Source organism: Botryllus schlosseri, chromosome 1 (assembly GCF_051294905.1).
Source record: "Botryllus schlosseri isolate E-star chromosome 1, Bs_hap1, whole genome shotgun sequence".
Classification (NCBI taxonomy): Eukaryota; Metazoa; Chordata; class Ascidiacea; order Stolidobranchia; family Styelidae; genus Botryllus; species Botryllus schlosseri.
The window spans coordinates 29,551,919-29,579,633 of NC_137236.1; the positions used below are offsets into that span (position 1 = coordinate 29,551,919).

Here is a 27,715-nt window from a genome sequence, read left to right on the forward strand (position 1 = left end):
CTAGATTTTGTTACATCAGGCACCGATGTCAATTTCATTGATTGGTTGAATAAGCATCACTCGCTGACTACCTACACGTATTGTATTTCGCTCTTGGTGTTGTGTGATTGCGGGTCAAGCTCACAGCAGAGAGTCACTAAATATTCACAAACGGAATGCTGGATATATCGAGCAAACTTTTGTAAACAAGCAAGTAAAATTTTAGAGATTGTCAAGGTGGATGCTCGTTTAGTGCTGATTTTTTTATGCTGCCAGCGCCATGCATAGAGTGGCCCGCAGTTTAAATGCAATAAATGGCAACCAAAGATGTTATAATGAAGTGAAAATTGTAATATATGAAAAAGGTTCACAGTGCAGAACCTACCAAGGTTCGTTTGTGAACGTGAACCTCTAAATTTCTGAGGTTCACACACAGAACGCGAACGTGAACCTCGCGTTCACACCATCCCTACTATCGACACAATCCAAGCAATATTCAACTCTGTATTGATCCCGCGGCCCCAAGTCGAAATCAGTGCTTCGTAATCGGGAGAATAACGCGGTGGTCGTAAGCCAATTATCACAAGCGCGATTCCATTGATTCTACGGCAGGGGTCAGCATTAGAATCCCTGTGAAAGCAAATTCATTGTTCCACGCAGAGTTGAAAACCCAGCTTTCGTCGTTAATGTCCTGTTCCATCTTGCGATCTTTTCAAGCCAGTCATGTTGAGTCGTTATTGTAACACTCAAAAGAATAAGTTACCATTGAACAAAACAGAGACGGTGCGATAAAAGGACCAAGTAGATAAATTGATATTTAATAATACCATGTCAGTAGTAATTTCTTTCGTGATGAAAGATACTGCGGACCACAAAATATACGTCTGCGGGCCGCGTGCTGAGAACCCCTGGTCTAGGTTATTCAGATTTGAAGCGTCTAGGATAGTACAATTGGTGCCCTAACTTTCCGTATACTACTTACCATAATCTTATCAAGGTTAAGGATAGGAAAACTACGGCTAGGCGCATATATAAAAAGAGAAAAGATTATAGGAAACACTGATTCGAAGCCTCAATCAATTGTTTGGCGAATACACTTCGAATTGTATATTTACTGTACTATTTTCCGTTTAGGTTTAGAGAATACTTATCAGTGTTTGTATGATACACACTCAGCATCATATTCCACATGCCTCCGTGACAAGCTACATTGCAAAGTTTTTCTGGACAACCATAAGTGAGTAGGCATATAAGCTAGAAGTCAATGATTCGTCGGATACTAGAATACTATTACGGTCATGCGCTTTTGAAATGACTGGAGCCTCTCGGTTGAGGGTGGTAATTTACTGAAGAGTAGGGAGAAATCATAGTTGGAGTGAGGTTATTTACTAGGGATGGTGTGAACGTGAGCTTCATGTTCGCGTCCGGTGTGTGAACCTCTGAATTTTGGAGGTTGGGATTTACAAACGAACCTTGGTAGGCTCCGCACTGTGAACCTTCTTCATGTATTGCAATTTTGCATGTCATACATTGCATGTCTTTGGTTGAATTGTTTTGCATTTCAACTTCGGGACACTGTCCCAATGGCACTGGCAGCATGAAAAGGAATTCAGCAATAGACGAGCATGCAACCTGCCAATTTCAAAACTTATTAGCTCGGAAGGTTGCTTGGAAGATTCTGTTTTCCGTTGGTGAATCTTAAGTGACTCTCTGCGGTGAGCTTCGCCCGCAACACGCACTAGCGATATCCGAACATACTATACTAGGGTAACCATAGGTCCTCTTTTAAGAGGATTTGTCCTCTTTTTTGACTTTTTTGAAAGTGTCCTCAGGGGAGGCCCAATGTCCTCTTTTTGAGAATTTTGGTTAGATATATGGCAAAATTGACTTGGATACAGTAAATCAGCACTGAAGTAATATTTCAGTAGCTAGACCGGAAATTCGACCTTTTTAGTAAACCACTTGATATTGTGAAAGAAAAAACTTTACTTTGGGCGCTGAGCGTGAAATTTGAAATTAATGAAATTTATATAAAAAGGCATCGATATCTAATGCAAAAATCGATCAGGCGTACGGGATATATCTTGATGTGATATCTTCGTTGTATCAAAAAAACTAAATCCATCCGATTAGGGTGTTGGCTACTGTATAACTTGTTTTTGAGATAATATCTGGCGTAGGACGATAGAAACCGGTATTACACTCATAAGAATACATCTGTCAGATCTAGCTGCGTCCTCGTCGCAATTGTTGAAAAAGCGACGGAAGATATTGATTTTGTGGAAATATAATAACATTTGATCGTTCCGGTTGATACATTAGGTTGGACCTAAAAAGTCAGCATGTAATTCAGCACCCTGACATAATATGGCATGAGTCGTCGCTAGTTATAATTAGAGTTGGTCAGAGTAGTCACCTTCGCTACCCAAGTAGAAGTAGAAGTAACGCCGGAATTTCTACTCAAGTAGAAGAAGTAGTGCTGGTTCACAAGTAAGTAAGTAGGTATGCATTCTACACCTATTTTTGCCCGTAAAACTGAAAACGATCAAGTAGAAGTAGAAGTAGTCCAAAATCATAACTACTTAATAAGTAGTACGAGTAGGCAAAATCTACTTCAAGTACTTCAAAAAGTAGAAGTACTTCGTTACTGACCACCTCTGGTTATAATCCACATTAATATATTACGTCACGGATTTGTAGGGTTTCAATTAGCAATATGACTCCATGTGACGACATAGGTCGCCGTTCGTGTTCACACAGAATATTTCAAAAAGGTTCGCGTCCACAAGAACCAGAACCGTGGGTTCGCACCCAGCATGCAATTGAAGTGATCCGGGATATCATGACATGCATGCAAGAAGAAACTCAGCATCGATTGGCCATTTCAGATGATGGGAATCAATGATCATAAACAAGTGAAACAAATTCCAATAAAGAATCTGACTGTACTGATTGGCTTCTGTACGATACTACTTCGATGGTCTCAATAACCTGCCCTTATATAAATTAGAAGACATACACATTGATATCATCGAGGTAGTTTAGTTTAGAATAGAGGCGTCAATACTGCCCACCAGGCGATTTCATCCTCCCCCGGAGCAATTAGGAGTAAATGGGAAAAGGCTTGTATTATCCAGCACATTTCTAACAAATGTTCAAATTTTTAGTTAAGAAATACTCCGAATAAATGTTTCCTCGAGACGGCAAATGTCGAGCATGTTCGATTGTTCATATGCCACTTTATAACCATCCGAGAGCGATGTTGTGGTTTCACTCTAGTCATTATTATGAACAACCGAGGTCGACCACAGAATTTATATCTAAGTGTTGGAGGGTTTTATATGCTCCTGCTCGTCACGTAATCTGCATAAGCGCTGTCTTATAAAAAGCCTATAAGTGGGCCGTGCTACAAGTCGGTAAATGCGGAATCAAAAATAAAGTATATCGGTCTGGTGTAAAATGACCAATGTAGTCGAAACATCATGAATATATATAATAAGAAAACACTTGGTGACTTTGGCACCCAATTACGAGAAGGTGAAATAGTGCACATTGGGTTCAGAGTTCTATGGAAAACAGGACCAAAATTTGTCATGCACAGATGCGAAAACGCCAAAGCGAACCGTTGTGTGCAAGTTACATAAAGAATATAATCGGTACAAAAAAGCTTAATTCAAATGACCGTGGCTGCGCTGCTGAATCACTTCTGACTCAAAAGATCCCCGGCCTTCGGAGAAACCCAAATCGCAATTTAATATTTATCCAAATTTCAACGTCCATGTTGCCAGTTCAATCTCTTCTATTCCACAAAACGCACGTATGGGTTAGGGTTCTGAGGTAACATTGGGAAATAACTTGAGTGGTCCCGCCCGCGAACGAACTGGAGGTTTAAATCCGGCACGCGACCCAAGTTGGTCTTATCTCAGCTTGATATTGGTATTGTGTCTGCATGGATCCCAAAATACTTTTCATCGCGAGCACGGTGGCGTTAGCGGTCTTGGAATATTACGCTATAAATATGACGTGATCTCATTAATGTTGGAAGTGTGGAAGCGTCATTGGCAGCAGCCATTTTCTTCACTATATCACCCCTAATACGACCTGCCGCGTCCTATTAGGAACTTCACTGTATTTGTGGGTTCAAGGTCTCGCTCTTTGGCAATTGCCTCAACCGCAACTCATTGTTCAGTTTCGCCGTTTGAATAAAAATCTATATCCAAAGAACGGGGAATTGCTCGTGTAATTCAGAGAGTTGATGTCGTACGGTATCTCTGCGTGTGGGCCTCCAAATTGATATGTGCAAGAGCAGCAAGGTCACGTTTATTATCTGGCGTCGCTACATTTAATTTCGTGTTTCTCAAACTTTTTCCCATCGCGTACCACTAAGTCGTTTTTTTTCGCCACAAGGCGTACCATTAACTTGTTTGTCACTGCAGGTCGTACCACCTGAATTGCTTATTTTCCTTGAATGTACCGGTGTTTTTTTGGTTATTCCAAGAAATCACAATTTAATTAGATAATTGCAACTATTTTTTATGCAGATAGCTCACCAATCTGAGGTAAAACATTACTCACAGCACTCTTCGCGTATACTACCTAATAAGCTCTGGCGTACTACACTTTGAGAACAACTGGCTAATTACTCATTAGTTAATTGTGAATTTGCTTAGCTCACATAAGCACCAGTCCTCTTGTGTACAAAACATAGCGATTAATATTTTTGAACGGCTCTATTGGCCATCAGTATTGTGCTGATGACGAAATAGCGGGTATGACGAATAACCACGTCCCTGAATATTGCGCGGTATATCTCGCATATCCAGATTTAGTGCGTTATGTATGAAAATTTAAGCATGCTTAGTTTAAAAAAGGTGGCGCCAACGAGGCAAGAACTCCTAATTTTTTGAACGAATACCATTTCATTTTGCAAATTCAGTCCAAAGTATTATAGAATAGCATCTTTTAAAATACTTCGCAGCCGAAGCTACTTTTCAAACAGCCAGCTCCAGCTCCAGCTCCGTTGAAAATACACGGCTCCGGGGCTTCGGCTTCTTGCTCCGGCTCCAAACCCCTGCTCAAAACACAACAATGGCTGTCCGCGATGAGAAGTTCCCTATAGCCAATTAAACATGGATATTATCCGTCCAGGTGCATGGTAGCCTACATTACGAAAGCGGCCGTGTGCCACAGTAATCGAAATGCGCCCGTGAAAAGCAAAGAGGTTGAACACCCCTGCATTAAACGATATATCTCTGGTGCAGTCAGCACCCGGATTGTCTACCCCTCGCATCCCATACTCTGGGTAACCCTAGACCACTAAGGTGGGGGTTGAATTGACCCCAGGTGAACAAATATGTGAGCCATATTTTCATGTGCGGTCGGATTGTTCTTGCCTAAATGGTGATATATACTATCAATCGGAATAAAACATTAACTGATTATCGTAATACCTCGGCGCCATGAGCTATTGATTGAGCAAGGGTCAGATTTTGAAGGTATAGTGGGCAGACTAAGTATTTTTCTCCTCGTTGTGATAGGATCGATTTCGACTGTTTATGGCTCTTTCACATTGTTTCTGTCACTTGAAGTCAACGAGACATGACGAGGTATGATGGGGTACGATCACTGAGCTATATAAATGATTCGATATGTTTGACCCCACCTCGCCATTCGCGTAATGGTGTTACGCCGTAGGGACTTTCAAACGGGTAGACAGTATGGTTACAAAAAAGGAAGATTCGTCGTTATAACGTCCTGCAGGAGGTTATTAGACAGCTGTATAGCGAAATTGGTAAGAAAAATAAGCTTATTACCTCTAAGGGTCAATTTGACCCCACCTCGCCATTCGTGTAATGGTACCCCACCTTAGTTGGCTAGGGTTCCACTGTTACAGACCATAAAAATAGACATATCTGGAAATGAAACGTTCTGCCCAATCGCTGATTTTGAGCAATCTGCAATTTTCGATAGGTTCCTGGAAATATACTACAATTCCTCAAGTCGTTGGATCACTTGCACTGCCGATTTTGAAAACCAAGGTTTTTGCCAAATCCAGTAAGTATTTTGGAATCGTCCCAGTTACTAGAATGAGCGAAATATGTTCAGTCATAATTTCAAAGTAAACAATTGACACTCTGGGATTCTATAAAAAAGTGAACTGGAATTTTTCATAAATAAGCAGCCGGTGACAGCTAGTTAAAGTCATTCAGTGCACTGTATCATATCGTAAACTCGTACCAATTTATATTCGATTGGTAGCACGGGATGTTTACATGTATTACAGCGATAGAAACCGGTTGAATTTGTATGTTTAATGTAACCGCGAAAACCTAAGTACACGAGCAATCGACTATCCCCGCGGATTTATAACGAAAGTTTGTGATCCCTCGTAATAACCGTATTCTGTTCTTTGACTTGAAAACTTTTAAGATCTTGCGTTCGAGCGAGATAGTGTAACGGTTGTGCGTCCGGCTTCTCGATCGGGTAGGTCGTGGGTTCGATCCCCGGCCGGGTCAGACCAAAGACTCGAAAACTGGTATCCGCGGATATCCTGCTAGGCGCTCGGCAATCACGGATAGCATGGAGGTGAAAAAAAACGAGGGTTGAAGACCAGATGACCTTACTATAAAAGGCCGTATCGCATCTCCGTCGTCAAAGCATCTCGATGGTGCAAGCGAAAAAGAATACCATCTCTCTCTCCCTCTCTCTCTTCTTATACTTGAAATATCGTTGAGATATATTTAAAATAGCTGCACCTACCTATAATTCTACTATTAGTATTCGAATGCCAACAATGACTATGTACTTCGAACACCTTACAAAAATTGCTATATTCTTGCAACATCATTGAGGGGGATCAATTCAAACGTTGCAACGGTGACATTGTTACTCTACTTTGCTGCGTAACATCCAACATATTTATAGAACACTTTTACAGATACCAATGCACCAATGCATCGTATCAAGAGGTATTGGCGAACAAAGATTGTAAAATTCAGGTAAAAAGTGGATGTACTGTACAGTTGAACGCGGTAGTGTCGAAACCGAGAATCATTACGGAAAATTTAATTGCGAACACTCTAATTTGCAGTGACTATATATACATCTGTATTTGTTTGGTTTGAGCATATCAAATACGTACTACGACTCCTCGATTTTGTACAACGCGGACTTTTGATAAGAAATTCAGTGAAGGAGTGCATGCGTCTGAAGAATGATGGCAATAATTCTTTAATATTCACTGTAATACTAAGCTATATTCGTCACTATTGAATACATGTTAGCGTGCGTTTATTCGGGTTCATTCCAATATGAATATACTATTCAATTGTATATTGAATTTCTGTACCTCAAAGAAGCATTTTTTGACCTGCATATTATTTTTAAAATATAGGATATCGAATGCCCACGTTCACGCAAATGTAAGGTCAAGTGCACTTGCAACTATTTCTATTGTGGAGGTGATCAGGGTGGAAAATATATAAATGAGCAATCGGTAAGAATACTTGTTTATTTGGAATAAGCGATGATATGATGCATAACGGAACTGCTGACGCTAATATGCGGCATCTCTTATTGATGTATTGCGCCACACATTTGCAATCATCACACATTGTTGAACTGAGATCAGATTTTCACTTTGATGAAGGGGGACTGGCATTATTTAAATTGTCGCAGAAAACACTATGTTTACAGTATACATACAGCGAGAATTGTTTGTGCTCGAAAATGAAATATATGTTTTAACTTGTTACTAGGGCTAAATCTCCAGTCATGATTCGACTCAAGTCAGCTTCGAATCACAACCATAGGTAGTTTCGGCTTAGTTCTGGCCATTCTATTTGATATTGACACGTTGAGCGACCTTGGGAGACCAAAAGATGTGTGATCACTAATATGGCACCTAGGCTCTCTACGATCGGCGTTTTCCTTCAACAAGGTTACACTAAATACTTTTGGCAGTAAACACGCATCGGCTTAACCTGCAGCTTATAACTGAACGCAACCTGCTTGGCCACGATTTTGCAGTACGCAAATATACGCCTATGTAATCCGTAAACTGATGATGAACTACCGCCGATGCATGCAAATGTCGAGATCAAAAGACTAATCCTATCCTTCTTATAACGCAGTGCCAAATAAATGAGCCTCGTGATTCCTGTGATACTATATTTGTCGCAAAAGTTAGATCATAAAATCGACCGTCATATGATAAGTGACAGATGAATTTGACGTGAACTCTGACTTGACTCGAAATCACTTGAAAATGACTCATCGGCTTGACGCTATAGTCAAGAGCTGAAATTACATAATGAGTTGGGACCGGCAAACCCATGAATTCGTCACATCCCTGCTTTTCGCGTCTTTCCATCTATCTATTCCACGCTCGTGTACTAATACTCTGGTTAGATAAAAGGTTAATAGTCGAATCAGTCAAGGAATTATTTTCGCTCAGCCCAACTAATGAGATGTAGAGAAAGACCACTGTATACTTCCCAAATTTAAACCAACAATCCATGTGCCATGGAAGTCAAGGTGGCAGTACATTCGAATAGCCGATCTCACTATTATATACAGAGCAAGCGCATCAGTCGAGGTGTAAGTTTTTAGTTTTTCTGACCAATTCATTGTTTTGATTTTGTAGGTATGCGACGGCCACAAGGATTGCGTATCCGGAATTGACGAATGCCAGCCAGGCTGCATAGATAGTGCATTTTCCGACGAGAAGTCGTTGATTACAAACAAAGCTGTCCTGGCAGTTGTGTGGGTGATCAGTGAGTGCCCAGGAGTCAAATTCGTGGTCTGATCATTCACCAATGAACAGGCGCATCGTCGAATACTACAAATTAAGCCTGTCGCTACATAGAAAAGAATATATTGGCCTATTACAATAAGTCATGGATTAGGGATGGGTTATTATTCGGACTGGATACCGTGATTAGAGCAGTTAGATCCTAGTCGAGAAATCCTCGAAACGATTTGGGCCGACTCGAAATTGGATTTGGTTCTGTTGAGTCCAGGGTTTCATCACTGACCATAGATACCGCGAAAATAATATACAGTGCCACAAAATACATCACAGATCAATGCCGATCATTACTACGGGTCGTCATAACGATTCGATAACTAGAATCCAATTCGAGTATTATTCAAATAGTTAATTAGACTCTAATCGGAGTAGTTTGTGAAGGTGCCTGGATTTGAGTCATGACGCATGCACGGTGTACATTGCACTCATCAGATTTTACGCTATGATATCTTACCAAGGTTGAATTTTAGAAGACTTGAGGTGCTGAAAACTAAAAAAACAAAAGTCGAAAGGTTACATCGACTGTTAATTATATGTATGAAGATGGACCACCAAACATTGTGACATTTATACAATGCAGCGACAAAGCAATTTAACAGTTAATCTGTAATTTTCAGGTATCATTTCGATTATCGGATGCGCTTCAGTGGTTGCATCGACATTTCATGATGTCGTGAAATCTATCACACGAGCTGGTGACTCATCGCATTCAAACATCAGCAAATCACTCATCCTGAGCCTATCCATTTCCGATTTACTTGTCGGGGTATCAAGCCTAAAGCGGGTTCTCTGCATTGACTGTGTGATATATTGGCGACTAATTACAGATATACACCATTTCCGTGTGCATCAAGGCGATTCAAGTGGAAGGCAGCTATTGCTTCGTTGATATTGAATGGAGAAGCAGCACCACTTGCTCCGTTTTGGGCGCCTTTTTGGTAATCGGATCAGAACAATCTGTTCTAACGATGGTTTTGATAACAATATATCGTTTGCATGCTGTTATGAGGTATGGATTGGTATAAAACGTATCTGAACTTTTATTGATTGAAAATTATAGACATATGAATGGAAAAAAAATTAAAAATCACTCATACTATTCATCGTATTGCCTATAGATTATCCGTAGTTGCGAGCAGTTGCAGTAGTAGTAGTAGTAGTAGTAGTAGTAGTAGTAGTAGTAGAAGTATAGTAATAGTGGCATTAGTAGTATGTACCCATGTTGCAACGCCAATACATTACGGTTTAGAATCCCCATACAATCAAGGGTTGGGTTTTATCTATATAAAATGTAGGTAATAACCTACTCATCACCATTTGATCTGTTTTTAACTGGCCCTGCTATAGTCTATGGGTTTTCTGCTCGGGAAGCATCAATATCATTCCGATGTAAAATGATCGTTGATTTACATCAGCGGCGGGCAACTTCTCCATCGGGCGGGCCGCATAGGGGAACATAAACATGAGGCGGGCCGGATTCCTGAATTTATTTTCTGAATTTAGCAGGGGAACTCCCCCCGTGGGAACGCGCCACAGAGAGAGAGAGAGAGAGAGAGAGAGATGATATTCTTTTTCGCCTGCACCGTCGAGATGCTTTTGACGACGGAGTTGTGATACGGCCCCATGAGGTCATATAGTCTGCCCCCCGTTTTTTTCTCCTCCATGCTATCCGTGATTGCTCAGATCCGTCTATCCTACCCTGCACTACCGTTTGTACATACTATTCAGAGACGCACACATTCCTGCAGTTGCGAACTATATCTGGATTGGGCGCCCGATTCATGGGCGAGCCCGAATCGGTGATATGAATGTGATCAAAGATCAGAGTATAATTGGCTCCTTTGCATAAATGAATAAATTTTATCATTGATATTGATGAGTGCATGATCAAGTGGTTTCTTCGAAAATTTACAGCACGTATAATTATAATTTTGAACATTGATCATGGCATAAGAATATACATTCATGAGCTTATCGCAGATTATCCACTTCAGGCGGGTTCATTCTTATTAATTACTTTGTTGAAAACTCCTGCAACCCCACGGCCTCGGGCTATTCTAGTGCATCTATGATACTGTATTCTCATAATCAAGACACGTACGTAGAGAAACTAAATCGCGCGAAGCGCCCGATTTTTTTATATTTTTAATCCATCTGCCGGAAAATATTTCACTATCTATAAATATTACGAATATTCTCAAAAAATCTGAGAATGGCATGGCCCCATTCGCCCCTGGATACGCCAGAGCGGTGAACATCAGTTGTATTGGAACGTCGCTTTCCTAATGTTCATGCTCGAAATTGTTTGCGCCTAAATACCTGTAGACGGCGACGCGGGCCTCATCATTACGTAAGACCGAAAACTGTCGGCGGGCCGCACAAAATCCCGTCGCGGGCCGTATGTTGCCCGCCCCTGATTTACATTGTACAAACATCATGAATACCAAACGAACTTTAAGCTGCATATGCACTGTACTTACGATGAGTTTATGGTGCATTCCTCGCACTGCAGACCAAATAATTAAGACATCGACAAGATGAGATACTAGATAGCTGTATTATTAATAATTCTTCGGAGTGTTTTCAGCAGCTGTTTATTCAGATACAATCTTTTTCTTTCGATATTAAACAGGTCCAGTTTGTGAGCTACATACTTTCCGTAGGATATAGGTGTCATAAATAATGGAATAATTTACAAAACACTGATATGTATGGTAGTCATCCAGCCTTTCCTCTTAATCAGAGAACGACGTAATACCGAAAAATTTTGAACTATACTTGGTACGTAGGAACATTTATCTGCACTTTAGCCCGGAGTGCATATCGCGTGCAGAATAATTCGCTTCAAAATAACAGACCATATGGAAACTTGACATGATGCCACTTTGAAGACAAATTAATTCAATTATATTAGAGTAATTGAGAGAGAAACAAAAATTTGTGTTCTGCGTTCACTTCTTCCATTCATCCTATGCAATCGAATATTTGATGGTTTTTTCAGACCACTTTCAAGACCCACATTCAAGCGTGCGATTTTAGCAATTGTGATTTCCTGGTTGATTTCGATTGTGATTGGATTGATACCGTTGATTCCTTCCTTTGAGGATTACTTTCTGTCAGATGTCACGTGAGTGATGATATCCTTTCATGACATTGCGAAGACATCTGTATTGAATATTTAGTCGCCTCTAGCCTCGGATGAAACCACTATATAGAACAGCGGTTCTCAACCCGCGGCCCGCAGACGCTTATTTTGCGGCCCGCGACATCTTTCATTATGAAAGCAATTTCTACTGGCACGGTATTCAATTCAATTCAATTTATTGCTAATGATTTCATCATTTCTATACACCACAAGACTGCGATACAATGAATGATAGGAAGGTTTCGAAATGACTTGTAGTAGTCTTCGATATGAGACACCCACCTGGCCTAGGCGATGTAAAATAGAAGGCATGCACACTGAATGAAAAGTAAAGGAAGATAATATAAAAGGGCATGTGATAAAAAAGGTGACATGTGTAGGAAGGTGAGATCGATATGTCAGGTCGTGGTAAATAGAGGGCTATTGTTACATATTACTTTAGGTACTTAGCTCTCTTATCGCACCGTCTCCGTTTCGTTTAATTACTTACTCATAAATTTGTTCTGGTTTCGTTCTGTACGCTCGAGTTTAGATTGTTATTGTTTTGAATCGATAATCGGGTGGACTCTGGTTCAAGAGACTCCCGCTGCGTAGTAGGCCCTTACACATTTAAAGAGTGTTTCACTCACCGCGAATGGTTTGATAAGAAACAAGAACAAGAAGCGGGAGATTTAACGGCGTAAACTTGGTTTTGTAACTCTGCGTGGAACAATGAATTTGCTTTCACATATATAAATGGAAAACCGATGTGGCATATTTATCGAAGAACAGTTGCCACAACAAAGCGTAGAAGCTTATGATATCACTAGGCCTGGGCAAAATCGAGTACCTGAGTGATTCGATTCTGAATCACGTATTATGCTTCGAGTCGAGTCGAGTATTCGAGTATCAGTCATTATGACGTCACAACAAAATGTAATATGTCAAAGTTCAAATACGTACCTTTTGTGCCACCACAAAGAATATAATGCCTGTTATCCATCGCATTCAAGATACCTTGGTATTTCTTCGACCCTACCGATTTCATTGTACTTTGTGACAATGTTGTGGGAGGATAATGACTTTGGAAATGTTTTTCCAGTAACTGACGTAGCTTCGTACGATATGTTTCCTATACTGCGATACGGCCAATCAAGGTTTCAAGGCTTCCACAGTGGAAAATAGTATCGAAACTATAATTCTCGTTGATAAAATAACTTTCAGTAGCGAGGAGCGTATAATTTCAGTACTCGACAAAATCGTCTTTTGCTACTCGACTCGAATCATTAAAATAATTACTCGATTCAGATTCGAGTACTCGAATCATTGTGCCCAGCCCTAGATATCACGCAGTTTCTTCTGGAGTTATAGATATCGCCAGATCTTAAAAAAACGTTGCTAGCTAGGTTCAAGCCTAGCCATCCAACATATGTCAACTCCATCCTGTTCTACTCCAAAAGGAACAACTAAGTCCATTAGAAACGTTTAAATTATGAAAAGCATTTGCTTATGACATCACAAAAGGAATGTTACCTACAGCTGATATGAACAATGAACATTGTACTATATTGCACATCCGTGAACATGTTCTGAAGCATAAACTTGCCTGTTTATTGTGATAGTTAGTCATTGGTATATTTTATTGCGAATCTGGTATACACCTCAGTAAACCCCATCTGAGTAGTACGCCCTTTTACAATTTTGGTACGTCCAAGAGTGTACTATACATGCGGTTAAGGAGCCCTGGACAATAAGACTAATATTCAATTCGAAATAGTCAGATATACATGATTTTGCGCAGCTCTAGTTTTAATCAAAGACGGCTAGAAGTGAATCCGTCAATATCTAGGCAGCTCAGTTCAGTCATGGCCTACTAAAAACACGGCCTTACAGTCTGCCTATTGACCTGAAAATTAAGAGGCCTAAAGTCAACTTTCCAACCCTTACCAGCCGTGCACTCAATTGGTCAGAAAATGCGATATTGTCATAATGCTACCTGTCTTTGGTACTCTACTAACACGCCGGTGCACAATGTATGTAAAAAATAGTATATTGCAGCAATATATAACGAAAAAATTAGGAACGAAATTTGTATAATCAATGAAAAATGTGTGGAGAAACTCTTGAATTAGAGCCTTAGGAAACAAATATCACAGCCTTACAGGACAATCACTTCTTTTGCCTTTGCCTCTCTTTAAATTGGCGAAATTCCCTTAGTGAGGAATTCGCAAATTTTTGCTGACTATTGTAAAAAATGTTCACAATTTTTTTGAACGCGACATTTGTACTATCCTATTTTCACTATGTGCATTACAACCAATTCGGGATTTACCTAACACAACTTTCAACACACATAATGCTGCACGGAGCAGAGGAACAGTGCCACGGTTAGATATGAGCTGATTAGCCGAATCTAGGACTGCGAAAGAATCAAATACAAAATGGGCCACCTTGAACGGCAGGTACAGTCAACCGTCCCCTAGGCCTATCCACCAAACTGAAATATTCATCATATTCCTCTTCGGTTTCATCAGTCGTGAGGGGTAAGCTACACTCGGTGCAGTCCGTAGAATGACAGCATTACCAAGACTATTAGGGAAGTACCTCTGCTTGCTGTTTCCAACACTCCACCACATATGTATGACTTTGAGGAAGCAATAGGTATCCGCCTTATCTGGAAGGTATTTGGAGCAAGCTGCTATGGTTTTTTCATCGAAGATAGCCAGTGCCAGGTTGACGTTCTGCTTGTTGTGGCCAGGATGTAGTGCTTTTTTGTTAGCTTTGGAGCCATTCGCAAATTACACTCCAATTGCAATGCAATATAACCAGCAGGGCTAATTATGGATATATCGACACCTTTGATATATAATGATGGAAAGGAAAATCTCCTAGCATTCAGTAGATTGTTGCGAAGGTTCTGCACCAAATGAACGTTGTCATAAAATAGATAGATTTTTGTCTTGCAACTTGGATGACTGATGAACAACTCGGAGTTTGATCCTAACTGTGATGACAGTATATTGAAAGCACGAACGTTGGTGCTGTGGTTGTCAGAAGCAATACCTCTCGCATTAAATCCTAGATCCGAGATCAGACAGCTTTTGCGTTAACGAGGCACCTTAAACTTGTGTTTCTGGTTAAATTTGTAGGACTAAAGGAAGCGATTTTTCAAGTCCATTGATCATTATCACTATAACGCCTTGGCAAATATTTCCGTCTTCATCAGCACCATAACATTTGCCACCATGATATTGCACAATTTTTGCAGATACATTTCATCCACCATCACAATGACATCCTCAGAAATTTCCATGGCCTTTGAAAAATCAACAGTCCCTTCAGTCTTGTTCGCAAACAGCTCAAAGATGGCATAGGGAACATTTCCAAAAGTGTCTTGTACGCTTGGCAAGAAATAGAACGTAAAAGCAAGCAGTACCGGATCATAGTGCTAGATGATGCCAGAGTATTTCCAGCCTTGTGGTATCTTAGATTACGCAGCTCCTCTAAAATATCTACTTCGGGATCCGGATCAGTTAGACCAGTGGTTCTTAACCTTTTTTCCTCCAGCGCCCCCTTTCAAAAATTATCGTGCTCCAGCGCCCCCCAACTTCATAATGTAAGGAATGTAATAAAGACAATAAGTATGAGGGAGGGCCGTAACAGCACTTCGTCAACCCCCTAAAAACGATTGCCTTGCGCACCCATAGCGTGATAAACCGAACTTCTGAGGGCTTCGCCCCCACGAACCCCCTATCGTGATTTCGATGGTCAGCAAGGTTTGTGTGGCCTGGTCGCCCTAGGTATCAAAATTTTCTATAATGCATGAATGAATAGGTGGTAATTACATATAAAAGTCGCGATAAACTGAGTGAGCTGTTGTATAGGAAGATAAAGGGCACGTAATTAATAATTAAACATATTCGGGCGTGGCTGCAGGTACAATTATTCGTTACCAGGGCCGTACCAGCAGTTCGTCAGCCCCCCCCCCCCAAACAAAAAAACGTTGGTCCTGGGCCCCCATCGGGTGATAAACCAAGCTTCCGGGGGACTTCACTCCCAGACCCCCATTAGGCTGTCCTCTATTTGCTGAAAGCCTGTTGGGTATCTACATTGGGTGTCCATTTACTGATGCAGCTATTCTCGCCTAGTCGCGCGAGGCGCGAAAAATTTCACTAATTAATGATTGAATTGGTCAATATCATCGAGAATTGCATGTAAATTGAGATTAATTTTTATCCTCTCTCTGCTCACGTAAACACATTTACCGGTAGAGCTGAGTGAGGTGCAATGTTCCCTCTAAGCTGCGCACGTGCGCAGTGCTGACACGGTCTCTGCGCACAGAAAATCTACGTTGCGCACAACAAATCCGAAGTTATTACCTTTTAATAGTCGATACGCACTGTTGTCCAGGGGTCAGCGCAGTGAGTTGTTGAGTGTGCGCAGACTCATCAAAACTTAAAGCGAACATTGTGAGGTTTCTTGGAAACTGTAGGGCCCGTTACTAATAATTAAACATATTCGGGCGGGCGAACCCGTTGGTATGACTTCGTTGCATGATGTTATTTCGTGACCCCCTGTCTGCAATATAAAAAAATATAGAATCGCTCAACGGGGATATCGCCCGAAAGGAATATCCCTGTCGCCCAATCGTACTAAACTAAAAGACGCACACGATTTCAGATTGGTATTTCTTCACTGACATATAATTTTTCCCTGCCAGATGGAATTCGTCTTCTGGGGTTCAGATTGCCAAGACAGGAACATTCGGTGTCAGTCATTTAGGCGCCCATGGACAATTAAACCTATATGTATTTTGAAGGCTATATGTAACGAAGGTTTCGGTGTTAATTTGCTCTGAATACTCATTAAGGATATGTCCTATCACCACATCATCTACTGCGAAGCCATTTTTCTCCAGCGCCCCCCATACCGCCCCCCTGAGCCCAGCGCCCCCCATATCGCCCCCTGAGCGTTTCCGCCCCCCTTCAAAATCGCCAGCGCCCCCTGGGGGGCGCTGGGGGCAAGGTTAAGAACCACTGAGTTAGACTATCCAATTAGCTTGGGAAGTTTAGTAGCTCGCATTTCCTTTTGAGAAGAGTATTCTTGCTTGTGCGGAACCATGTTGGTAAAGGCACAGGTATCCCATTATGTTGCATCTGCACCCTCAATTGACGTCAATTTTCATGGCATTCTTGATTTTTGGAAAGCCTTCCAATTCCAAACATAGCTCATAGTACATAACATGCTGATCCCCTGCTTGAGACTTTGGCAGATTTCACAGTAGTATATCCAAAAGTACACCAACCACGCAGCACTTAAGAACCATCGGCCATCGCCTATTAACTACACTAGAAAATGAATATTAACAAATCAGCCTATAAGTATATATCACTTTAAAATAGTATTCCGCCACAGCACCATATCCAAGCCTTGCAACAATTAATGAAATTCTATAGAAACAGTTACAATGAACATGCCTTCGTCATCATAAATGTCTTAAAACCAAAGCTACCAGTTATACAATTCGTCAAATAGACTACCGTATCCAAGACTATGTTTGCGAGAAAGCAGATTATGATACTACAATGGAGCCGTTCGAACACGACGTTCTTCGCGTCAACTTGAACCGCTGGCACTGTCGAGGAACCGTAACCTGATTGCCAACTAACCTATCAAATGATAATACTGACCCTTAGCTCGTGAATATACTCTAGACAACGAAAGAAACAAGTGCAATGCGACGAACAGCAACACACGGCGCAACCCGCACAACTGCAAATGTCTTGACTTCTTCAACAACAACAACAACTACAACTGTATTCATCCGCACGAGTTTTTGCAGTGATATCAGTGGGTTATCCACCTGACTAGCAGCTCTTTTGGGACTAAAATGATTGTTTCCGTGTTAAAACGATATTCCATCATCTTAACACAATAAATCTTGGTCAGAATCCACTTGTGGTTTTGACTTGCGCGCTACTTACCATCTGCGTAGGTATAACCGTGAGATTTACACTGTTCCGGAGCTGGCCTCTTAATTTTCAGGTCAATAGGCAGACTGTAAGGCCGTGTTTTTAGTAGGCCATGGTTCAGTTTATTTTGAAATTTCATCATTTCAAGACACCACATGACTGCGATACAATGAAAAGATAGTAAGGCGTCGAATCGACTTGGAGTAGTCTTTGAGATCAGAGACCCACCTGGACCTAGGCGATGTAAAGAGGAGGCATGCACAGTGCACACTGAATGAAAAGTAAAATAAGTTAATATGAAAAGAAAAGCGATAAAATGAGTTGTCATGTGACGGTATTATTGGCGAGATCGATGTCAGGTCGGGGTCCGGTCTAGTAGACGGTTGACGAGTATTTATTCAGTAGAAATTGCTAGTCTCCAGACTTGAATGTGTACATGCACATGTTTGACGACAGGGGATAGCCGGCCGGATACTGTTCCATACATTAGGTCTGGCATATTTGATATATAGCGATGATCTTTCGCGTCGATCATATGATACTTGCATGATGCGGAAGCGCCTGTGTAGTACTTATGTACTTTTGATACCGAGGTAAAGAAGTCATTGAAATTCTAGGGGCAGTGACCACAGTAAGCGAAATGCCTTTTCGCTACAGATCCGTAATGGATATGGGACCTACTAATAGATGTATGATTCTATCGTACTTGAATCTTAAGATTTATCAAATCAGTACATATATTCAGAAACAAGTATATTTTGTCCAATTCAACTTTCCTATATGCAATAGAATCGTAATAATGTTGGTGACAATGTATGGGTATGAGGAAGGAGGTGGTGTTCAACCAATTATAGCTCACTTGCAAATACATTGCCTTGATTGCAGCGCCTGTCATAAACATAAAACTCTCGAACATTTTATCGTGAACTGTACATCGCAATAATTTCCTCGAACGTTCCCGCGCCGTGCTTGTGTTTATATGAACATTCTATTTCGCCCCGTGAACCTACTGACTGATCCAAGCATATTGAACTACCTGATAGAATATGTGCTGAGTTGTGATCGATCATCATAATTGATTAATGTCGTGGCGCTCAAAACCTATCGATGAAAGGCACCGCTCCCTTACTTATCGCAAATTAATAATAAATACACATTGTAGTGAACAGCGATGGTTCTCTCTCTCTCTAGATTCAACGACACTGCGATCTTTAAAACGAAAGTAAATCGCAACGACAAGGAGCTCTTACTAAAATGGTTGGGCTTCCTAAACAACGGCAGTATTCAAGAGTCTGTCGACAGGTATCTAAAACTATATCCTATGCATTGCGAAAGAGGAAGCTACTAACATTACGATTGATTGCCACGATAGCACGGAATGGGACACATTGAGAAGACTCATTTCTGAAATCAATGAATACAGCCCGATTGTGGCCATTCACGAATTCGGGTATTATTCAAGTCATACAGTCTGCTTGCCAACGTTCTTTCCCGACCGAAGGAATGACGGATCGTGGGTGTACTCTCTGGTTCTTCTGTTGTTCAATTTCACGGCATTCTTGTTCATGCTGGTGTGCTACATTGCTCTGTACAGGTATGAGTTATCACGTAGCTTTGGAACTACAATGCTAATTAGTAAATACACCAAATGTCAAATCAACGAATCTAGGAGGAATCATGAAAACGGGTAGTTGGAAAGGATAGGCTTGTGGACATTGTATTAATCACTTATTTCCTAGATTAAATTGAGATTATCCGCCAGCGAGAGTTGCAGTATGTTTACGAATCGATATTGATATACTTTAAAATTTATTGTTATCAGGGGATCTATATTGTATATGTCTCAGTTTTGCGTGGTAAATTACGTAACCACGTTCCGTTTTGTGCAGACATCTGATCTCGACTGTTTAGGAAAATGATACAGCCAAGCTAATGATAACCATATACCCCCGGCGCTAATCCTAGTGTATATAGGTTATGATAGGATATATCTGATGTAATTAGTACACGTGTCGGGTGTCTCTCTAACTGCACTATAGGCGTATATATAGCGTACTTTATAACGTTTTCGCTTTCGAAGCCTTCAGCATTTTGACTCGCCTATGAATTTCCTTAACATAATTTGACGCCTCCATACCCCGAGTCGTTAATTACACCGAATGCATTCCACAGAATAGCTAACGACATGAGGATTCTGGAATCATCAACGGCTCGCGAGAAACGGGACAAACAAAGTGTCGCAATGCAACGCAAACTTACTAGAATTCTCGCGTCCGATTTTTTGTGCTGGATGCCTGTCTGTATCATGGGTTTCTTGCAATTAGCAGGTATCAAACATATGCGGTTTTTATTTATTCATAAATCGTAATCATTCTTTTACTCATTTGAGTTTGGAATACAAGTCCGTATCAAGGTACTGAATTAATATAGAAACATTCGAAATTCAAGTTTATGCCCAACATCGACCAGAGGCGTCAGTTCAGAACAGTGGTTCTCGAAATTTTTAAAAATAGTTACGAAGAGGTCCCTCGGCAATTTTAAACGACTCGCGGCCTCTTACAAAATCAGCTTAAACATGACTTTTGATCAATGTGACAGATGTAGCCTATTTTTTTTCGACCAGCCCGGCTATGTATGACCCGGTTGAGCTTTTGAGAACGCAACTTTATTATCGTGAATCATATTCAACCGGTTCTAATTGGCATTCAAGGCGCGAAAACGGTGGTCTTGGCCCTCATAGGGCGATCAACGTAAGATCAGAACCCTCTTGAATGTCCCGCGAGTAATTTCATCACCACCCTTTTTAAATACGATTCGCAAACGGTATTTTTGCGATTCACGAACGAAGCGAAATAGCTAACGGCTAACGCAAGTCTCATTAATTTTCTTGGCTCAGTAAGCACAAACCAGTGTGCAGTTATATTCTCGTCGCGTGAAACGCGAAGTTGTTTAATGTTAAGGAATCAATCAATATTACCAATTACTTCGTTGAAGCAAGATGTCATCTTGTCCAGCCTATCTCCCTAAACTTGAAATGCAAACCATAAACTAAAGATAGCACTTTCTTGATATCGAGTGTAACTTCAATTGCACCTGCCGGACATCATCGAGAATTTATACCAATGCGTAAGATGTCACATGTAGACTATCAGTTCTATCCTTCTACATGCCAGATGCCACGTTCAATGAACTTCCAAAACAGCTTAATTGTCGATTAAAAACAAACAAAACATTATACTTCAACAAATAATTCCAGGAGTTGATATACCGAAGGACGCCTACCTGCCGACCGGCCTGCTAATTCTCCCGATAAACAGCGCTCTAAATCCATTCCTTTACTCTGACTATGTCGATCTCATACTAAGTCGCGCAAAGACATGCATGACACGGACAACGTATTCCTTACGTGGAATCAAAGACAGAGGTAACATACGAAAGTCACGACTTTCAAATCTGCTCTAAAAAAGCAAGCTTGTTTCATTCACAGGGTCCGTTTCGGCGTCAACTCAAACCGCAGACCAGACGCTAGAATTGAAAGTTATTGATGTCAACTGAACTGAGGGGATAAAATGGAATTGACTTGGAACGGAATGCTGAAACCTTGAGCTACATCGCCCATTCCATTACTGGTGCAGATATATCAGATATAGTTCCTTGAAATATCGTGAATATACAGGAGTGAAAAAACCTATCCAATCCTCAAAATTTCATCAATCTGACATTTATGGTGAAAACAAGGATGGAAGAGATGGAAAACTAGTTTTTTTTATCGAGGTTAAGGAATTTCGGCCCGTGTATATTATTGTAAACATCTATTCAAGTCGTTTCCGCGAACATTTGTTGTGGAAAGTTTTGCTCGTGTCGCTAATGTCCATTTTTTAGTTACATATGGTATTTTTCTTTCCGCTAAGTTTCAGGAACAGACTAGCAATAACCTTAAAGAGTGTACAGACGAACGTGGTAAATCTCATAATGTAACCTCGCATATTTCTACTCGTAACGGTTTCCATGGCACGTCAAAACTACATGCTGGCCTGTACTTTACAATATGGAAGATTGGAATGAAGGTCCGGAAAATGGAAATACTCAAGCAGGTAGTTCAGAAAGCAAAGTTGGTCGGCCGGTCTCACAATTGTAGCAGTTCAGCGGAGGTAGGCTACATTCCAAATTGAAGGGTACATCCACACTACCCTTGAAAAATGACCAATCACGTAACCTAAAGGAGCAAGTATCTTAATATGTTTAGTTACCGCGATAAAGAGGCTCTTTCACCGAATGCTGTATTGATAATTTTACTTAACAGAAGTAATACAAACGGGTCATAAAGCTACACTTTTCTTTACATAATCCAGAGTGCAGAAAGTAAGTGGTGTTGACTTGAAGGACTGTATTATGGAAGTGGAAGTAGTCCGTAAGGATAGGCACTTCAGAGTAATAAGTGCATGTGGGTAAAAGTTCACAGTGTAATCTAAAAATGCAGTAATTCCTTATACTGACCCTCTATCGCCGCAGATTGCGACAGATTGCGATGTCTCGACAGTTGTGAAGTCACTGTATCAAATGAAGCCTTGCAATCGTAAGTCAAGGCGACACGAGAATAATGCTATGTAGTGGTATGCACAGCCTATAAGAGCCAATTTTAACGGTAGCTCGTATTGCAACATGATCGAATATCCAGATGCAAGCTAGTCACAACGTAGGAAGGCGACAGCGAATTATACAACAATATCGATAATTATGACTACTAGGCCAGTTTATCTACATATAAGTCGAAAGGAAGCACATTATCAATTTATACGAATGTCATGTAGTTTCTTTAGAATAGTAATCAAAAAACCTGGGATGAGTCATGAAAAAGGGTAGTTACGAAACGATAGGCTTGTGGATATTATATCCATCCAAAAATTGGGTTAACTTATTTCGTAGAATGTTAGAAATGATCGGGCAATCTGAAATCCAATATTCTTACGAATCGATAGTTACTCATCTTCCTTAAAATTTTCGGATAAGATATGAGCGAAAATCTTAACAGGAGATCTATATTATGACTCAGTTTGGAATGACAAATTACGTAACCATGTTCGTAATTGTGCATACAGCTGATTATGAAATGTTACACTGTATATGATAGGGGTGGGCGACTAACGGCCGGCGACGGAATTTTGAGCAGCCCGCAGACAGTTTACGGTCTTACATGATAATGCGTCTCGCGGCCACAGTCTTCCAAATTCTATGTGTCACCGAATCCATGAAGTTTGCCAACCTGAGCTGGTCATGACACTACCCGTTCTGTTCGGGTCTACGTACACGTACATTTTCGAGCAAACATTATCAACCTTGAACATTTACATGACAAAGATGCGTTCCAATCTAAGTAATGTTCGCGTGCAGTCTTTACTATGGTTATCTACGTCCGACATGCAGCCAGAAATGAAAGAACTTGTTGACAATTTTGATCGACTGCGGATGTCTCATTGACTTTAACAGCTACCAAAGTGCTACATTATATTATTAAAGTCATTGAATACTGTTTTGGTCTCTATGCTTTAAGCTTAAAGTTTATATTAAATATGATTTGTTCCTTGTATTGGTGGATAAATATGCGGCTAATGGATCCATATCCAGGAATCCGGTCTGCCAAGTATACTTCATTTACCCTTAACCGGCCTGGCGACTGAAGAAGTTATCAGCCCCTGATCTATCCGATAGTTCACACACAAGCCAGATAAGGGCAAAGGCACGACAATATTAGTTTTTGTAATGTCAAAACAGCGACTCGTCACTTCTGATTGTGCTCTCATGGATGCACCATTTTTATGAGCATGATCAGTTCATTCGATAAAATCTTTCCCGCTCCTATTAGTCCACCATTTGTAGTTTTTCTCGCGTCGTTTGTCCGACCGAGTGTTAAGACTTGACAACAACAACAAAAATTTGTCATTTCGTCTATCGATCTGCTTTAGAAGTTTGGTCTGTCGCGTGAATGTACCATTTTAAAAGACTCTCACGCGGAGAAGAAATAAGTAATTACGTGTGTAAGTAAGTCAATAAACTGCGTATTCTTGTCGATGAAATTGTCCTTTTTGTAACGTGATGTGAGATTTCGGTGTACAAAAATTATTTCTCAAACTCATGTTACATCAATCAGCATCAGCATATCAAGCAGCCGTCTTGAACTCTCAAAAGTTTATTAGATAACACGTCACATACTTCTTATCAAAGTAAATAATCTTTCACAAGTTAATACGATATGTTGAATGTCACACGAAAGGGACTACAACATAAAATTAGGACATCACAGTCATATTACGTCGGTAAATAATGGGTAATACGACGCCAAATAAAAACGCTTCGCAATATCCTGTCGCGACGAGGGACATGTCGCTGCTCCACTTCACTTTACACAATGATTACGAGAAGTCTCCAGTCATTAAGACAAAGTAATATATGGAGCACCCGTATGCAGACTTTATACAAGAGGGCCTGATATGAATAACACTGAAAAGCCTATAGGGCCGCGTATAGAATTTGAAGTAGCCGCCAAGTATCCACATCATAAAGAGATCGTCATCAATGATGGCGATACTTCTCAATAAATGTCAATATCACAGATCAGATAGCGATCGTAAACATATTAATCCAGAACATTGTTTTCAGAATATTCGGTGAAATATGCCAAGAATATTCAAACGCCAAGGTAACATATGCATATCTCAGTGTTTGGCTCTTCTCGTAGCCCAAATCAGCCGAGCTAAAGAGTATCGAACTAAGAGAAATTGGAAAGTCATTTCGCGAGATATCATATACCATTACCAGATGTATTTTTCTTCTAGAGAAGAAAAATGTACCTCTACTGGCTGCTATCGACAATTGACTATTATTGGATGCTCTGTTTCAATGTACAGTGTAAATAAATATGTTCCACTTTTTTGTAAACCAGGTGGCGAGCCGCGGGATAAGTAATTACAGTTTCGAAATTGATGATTAAACATCTTCTGCATATGAATTTATTCGAAATTGATGATTAAACATCTTCTGCATATGAATTTATTGCCATAATGCAAGAGTGTCGGGAATCGCCCACAATAACGCGTGTATCAATTTTTTAACGACCCGACGCCGGAGTGCAATAGTGCATGGGACGTTAACCTTGACTTGCGATAAAATTCCATCCCGCATTCGTCACATCTAAATTCTCTGAAACCGAAATGAATATTCATGTGCGACTTTAAATCGGATTTCCGACGAAACGCCCAGTTGCATATTTCGCAGTTATGCATATTTACATCGAAATGAATAAGCATGTGCGACCCTAGGCTAAATTTACTGCGAAACTCCAGCCCGCATACATCGCATTCAAACATTTTGATGCCGAAATGAATTCGAAAGTGCGTCCGTAAGTTTGATATAGAAGTGAACGTCTTGTTGCAAATATCACAGCGATGCTGTCTTGCGTCGATGTGAATCAGTGAATGTGCAGTTACATCGTGTTTTCGATGAAACGCCTTTCCGCATATCCCACATACATATTCTTTGTTCTTAGTATGAATTCTTAAATGCAGTTTCAAGCTACGGCGAGCTGCATATACTTTTCCGCAGATCTCACAACTGTAGGTCGCCTGATCCCAGTGAACTGCAGCGTGCGTCTCCAAATACTGCAGTAGACGAAACTCTTTTCCGCAAACATCGCATTTATATTCTTTTGCATTTGCGTGATTCAAGACATGGTCTTTGTAGTTCGCTTTCCTTCGGAATCTTTTGTTGCAGATATCGCATTTATATGCCTTGACGTCCGAATGAATGGAAACATGGCTTCTGTAATTTGCTTTAGATCGAAATCGTTTGTTGCAGATAGCGCACTGATATTTTTTATCATTGGTGTGAATCAACGAATGTTGTTGTAAGCGATACTTTCCCATAAAAACCTTCCCACATATATCACACTCGAACGTTTTGTTACTTGTGTGAATTTTCATGTGAAGCCTCAGGTTGATTTTGTTAACATATATTTTCCCGCATATTTCACACTCGCACTGTTCACGCCGGACGTGAATTTTCAGATGCTTTTTTATCCTGGTTTTTGAAGCGAATGCTTTTCCGCATACATTACACTCATAGTCTTTAACTCCAGCGTGAATTTCTATGTGCTGTTTCATGTTTGCCTTCGTAGCGAATGCCCTTCCGCAAACATCGCACTCGTGGTCTTTCACTTCGATGTGGAACTTTATATGCATTTTCAGCTTATACTTGCTTCCGAATTCCTTGCCACAGATCTCGCAGACATTTTGGTGGTCCTGGGCGCGACGTTGCAAATGCGTTGCATAATCCACAACTTCAAGTAAAGGCATTTCGACCACAGATCGCGATGTACAGGGAACAGAACAAGACAACCACATTAAATGATATCTCAAACTCAATTAAAACTATAGTCTGTGTAGACATTTAACATCGAAAAGTACAGTAGAGAAATATTATGCACTAAATCATGGTATAAATATATGGATTCTTAAAATTTAATTTATTTGCGAAATATCTCAAACAATTAAGCCAGACGCTTTGGATTAGGTCAATTTATCCTATACTTTAGGCCAGCAGCCTAAAATTACTATTAAGCACAGTATCCATGCCATATTTCCATTCGTGCTGGTATTTTTTTGAAGCTTGGTTTGAATAAGCACGTGAAATTTTTGAGTCACCGATTTCCATGAGATATCTCAGCTAATTTTATCCATTAGCGGATTTTTAGTTGGATAAGGACACGATGCGATAAGAAATTATGGATTCGGTAGGAATATCGCATGGATTAAAATCTGGAATCAAAATCCGCAGAAACGCATTTCCACATATTTATTACTCTCATTTCTGGTTTCTCGAACCCACGGATAATTCCGTCACTTCCACGACTCAGTTTTAACGACTGCAACGACGAGCTAAAAGAGTTCCATTTTTTCGGATGATCCCTCAAAACTCGTCTAGGACAGAGATCTTAAGGTTAGCTTATCCTGGAGAATGGTATTCGTCTGGTTAAAACTATTAATCGTGGCGCTGAAAGTTTGATTGGATTTTGTGCGAGGATTATCACGAGTCGTCTGGTAATACTTTTACTCAAGCGAAGTAGTTTCCGAAGATTAGTTGTTTTAATCCGAAGATTAACACTCTCCCGAATAAGCTGAGTGTATGAGCAGTGAGCACCACCCTCGGCGTCATCACGTGTATGGCTATATACTGCGTAACTTACGTCAGAATTTTGAAACGGACGCTCTGTTCACAAAATGAATAACGCCAATCGATTACATAGCTAATAATATGACGGAAAATTCCAAACACATGACTAAGAAGAACAGCACCCCCAAAATATAGCGTGAACATCTAGATTATATAGGTGCCTCAAAGCGAATTAACCAAAGCGCCGATGTCTTTGTGTCTAGTATACCTCGTTTTCACTTAACTCACTTAACAAATTGTATTTCACTCTGAAATTGTCCTGTCCTTAATCGGAATACATTATCTCGAATCTACGCATCGACTCCCTATAGTTGGAAACATTCATGTTCAACAGCTATATCATGTGTCAAGTTATATAATACTTACTGACTAGTAGCATCTACTAAATCAGTGCTGCTTAGCGAGTGACTCACCAGTGAAGCTATTTCAGGTGGGTCGCCTATTCGAATTGCCTGATCTGCCAAACACCTCGATTATACCAGCAAATACACATTATACTCCTCTAAAAATAAATTGTTTAGCGCTCATGCGCGCCGCCAGCCACATTCCCGCGCTCACAATTCGTGAGGGTATTGGAATTCACTCCTTCCTGCCAAGGCGTTGGAA

The 27,715-nt window shown here is 40.5% G+C and overlaps 2 protein-coding genes across 2 annotated transcripts in view; one reads left to right on the top strand and one right to left on the bottom strand.

The window, feature by feature from the left end:
* Window positions 1-21,575, top strand: part of LOC145434887 (uncharacterized) — a 32,225-nt gene extending 10,650 nt beyond the window's left edge. Inside the window, exons 9-21 of the mRNA XM_080312123.1 lie at window positions 1,114-1,216; window positions 5,950-6,033; window positions 6,917-6,977; window positions 7,373-7,474; window positions 8,624-8,753; window positions 9,406-9,554; window positions 9,616-9,797; window positions 11,790-11,915; window positions 19,076-19,186; window positions 19,257-19,478; window positions 20,057-20,211; window positions 21,141-21,308; window positions 21,372-21,575. Coding sequence (XP_080168249.1) covers window positions 1,114-1,216; window positions 5,950-6,033; window positions 6,917-6,977; window positions 7,373-7,474; window positions 8,624-8,753; window positions 9,406-9,554; window positions 9,616-9,797; window positions 11,790-11,915; window positions 19,076-19,186; window positions 19,257-19,478; window positions 20,057-20,211; window positions 21,141-21,308; window positions 21,372-21,439 — 1,661 coding nt within the window. The 3' untranslated portion in view covers window positions 21,440-21,575. The remainder of the gene's footprint in view (window positions 1-1,113; window positions 1,217-5,949; window positions 6,034-6,916; window positions 6,978-7,372; window positions 7,475-8,623; window positions 8,754-9,405; window positions 9,555-9,615; window positions 9,798-11,789; window positions 11,916-19,075; window positions 19,187-19,256; window positions 19,479-20,056; window positions 20,212-21,140; window positions 21,309-21,371) is intronic.
* Window positions 21,576-24,900: 3,325 nt separating this feature from the next.
* Window positions 24,901-26,423, bottom strand: LOC145446981 (uncharacterized). The gene has a single exon (XM_080325393.1). It carries the CDS (start codon window positions 26,278-26,280, stop codon window positions 24,982-24,984), a length of 1,299 nt encoding a protein of 432 aa, XP_080181519.1. The 5' UTR covers window positions 26,281-26,423; the 3' UTR covers window positions 24,901-24,981.
* Between the last annotated feature and the right edge of the window lie 1,292 nt (window positions 26,424-27,715).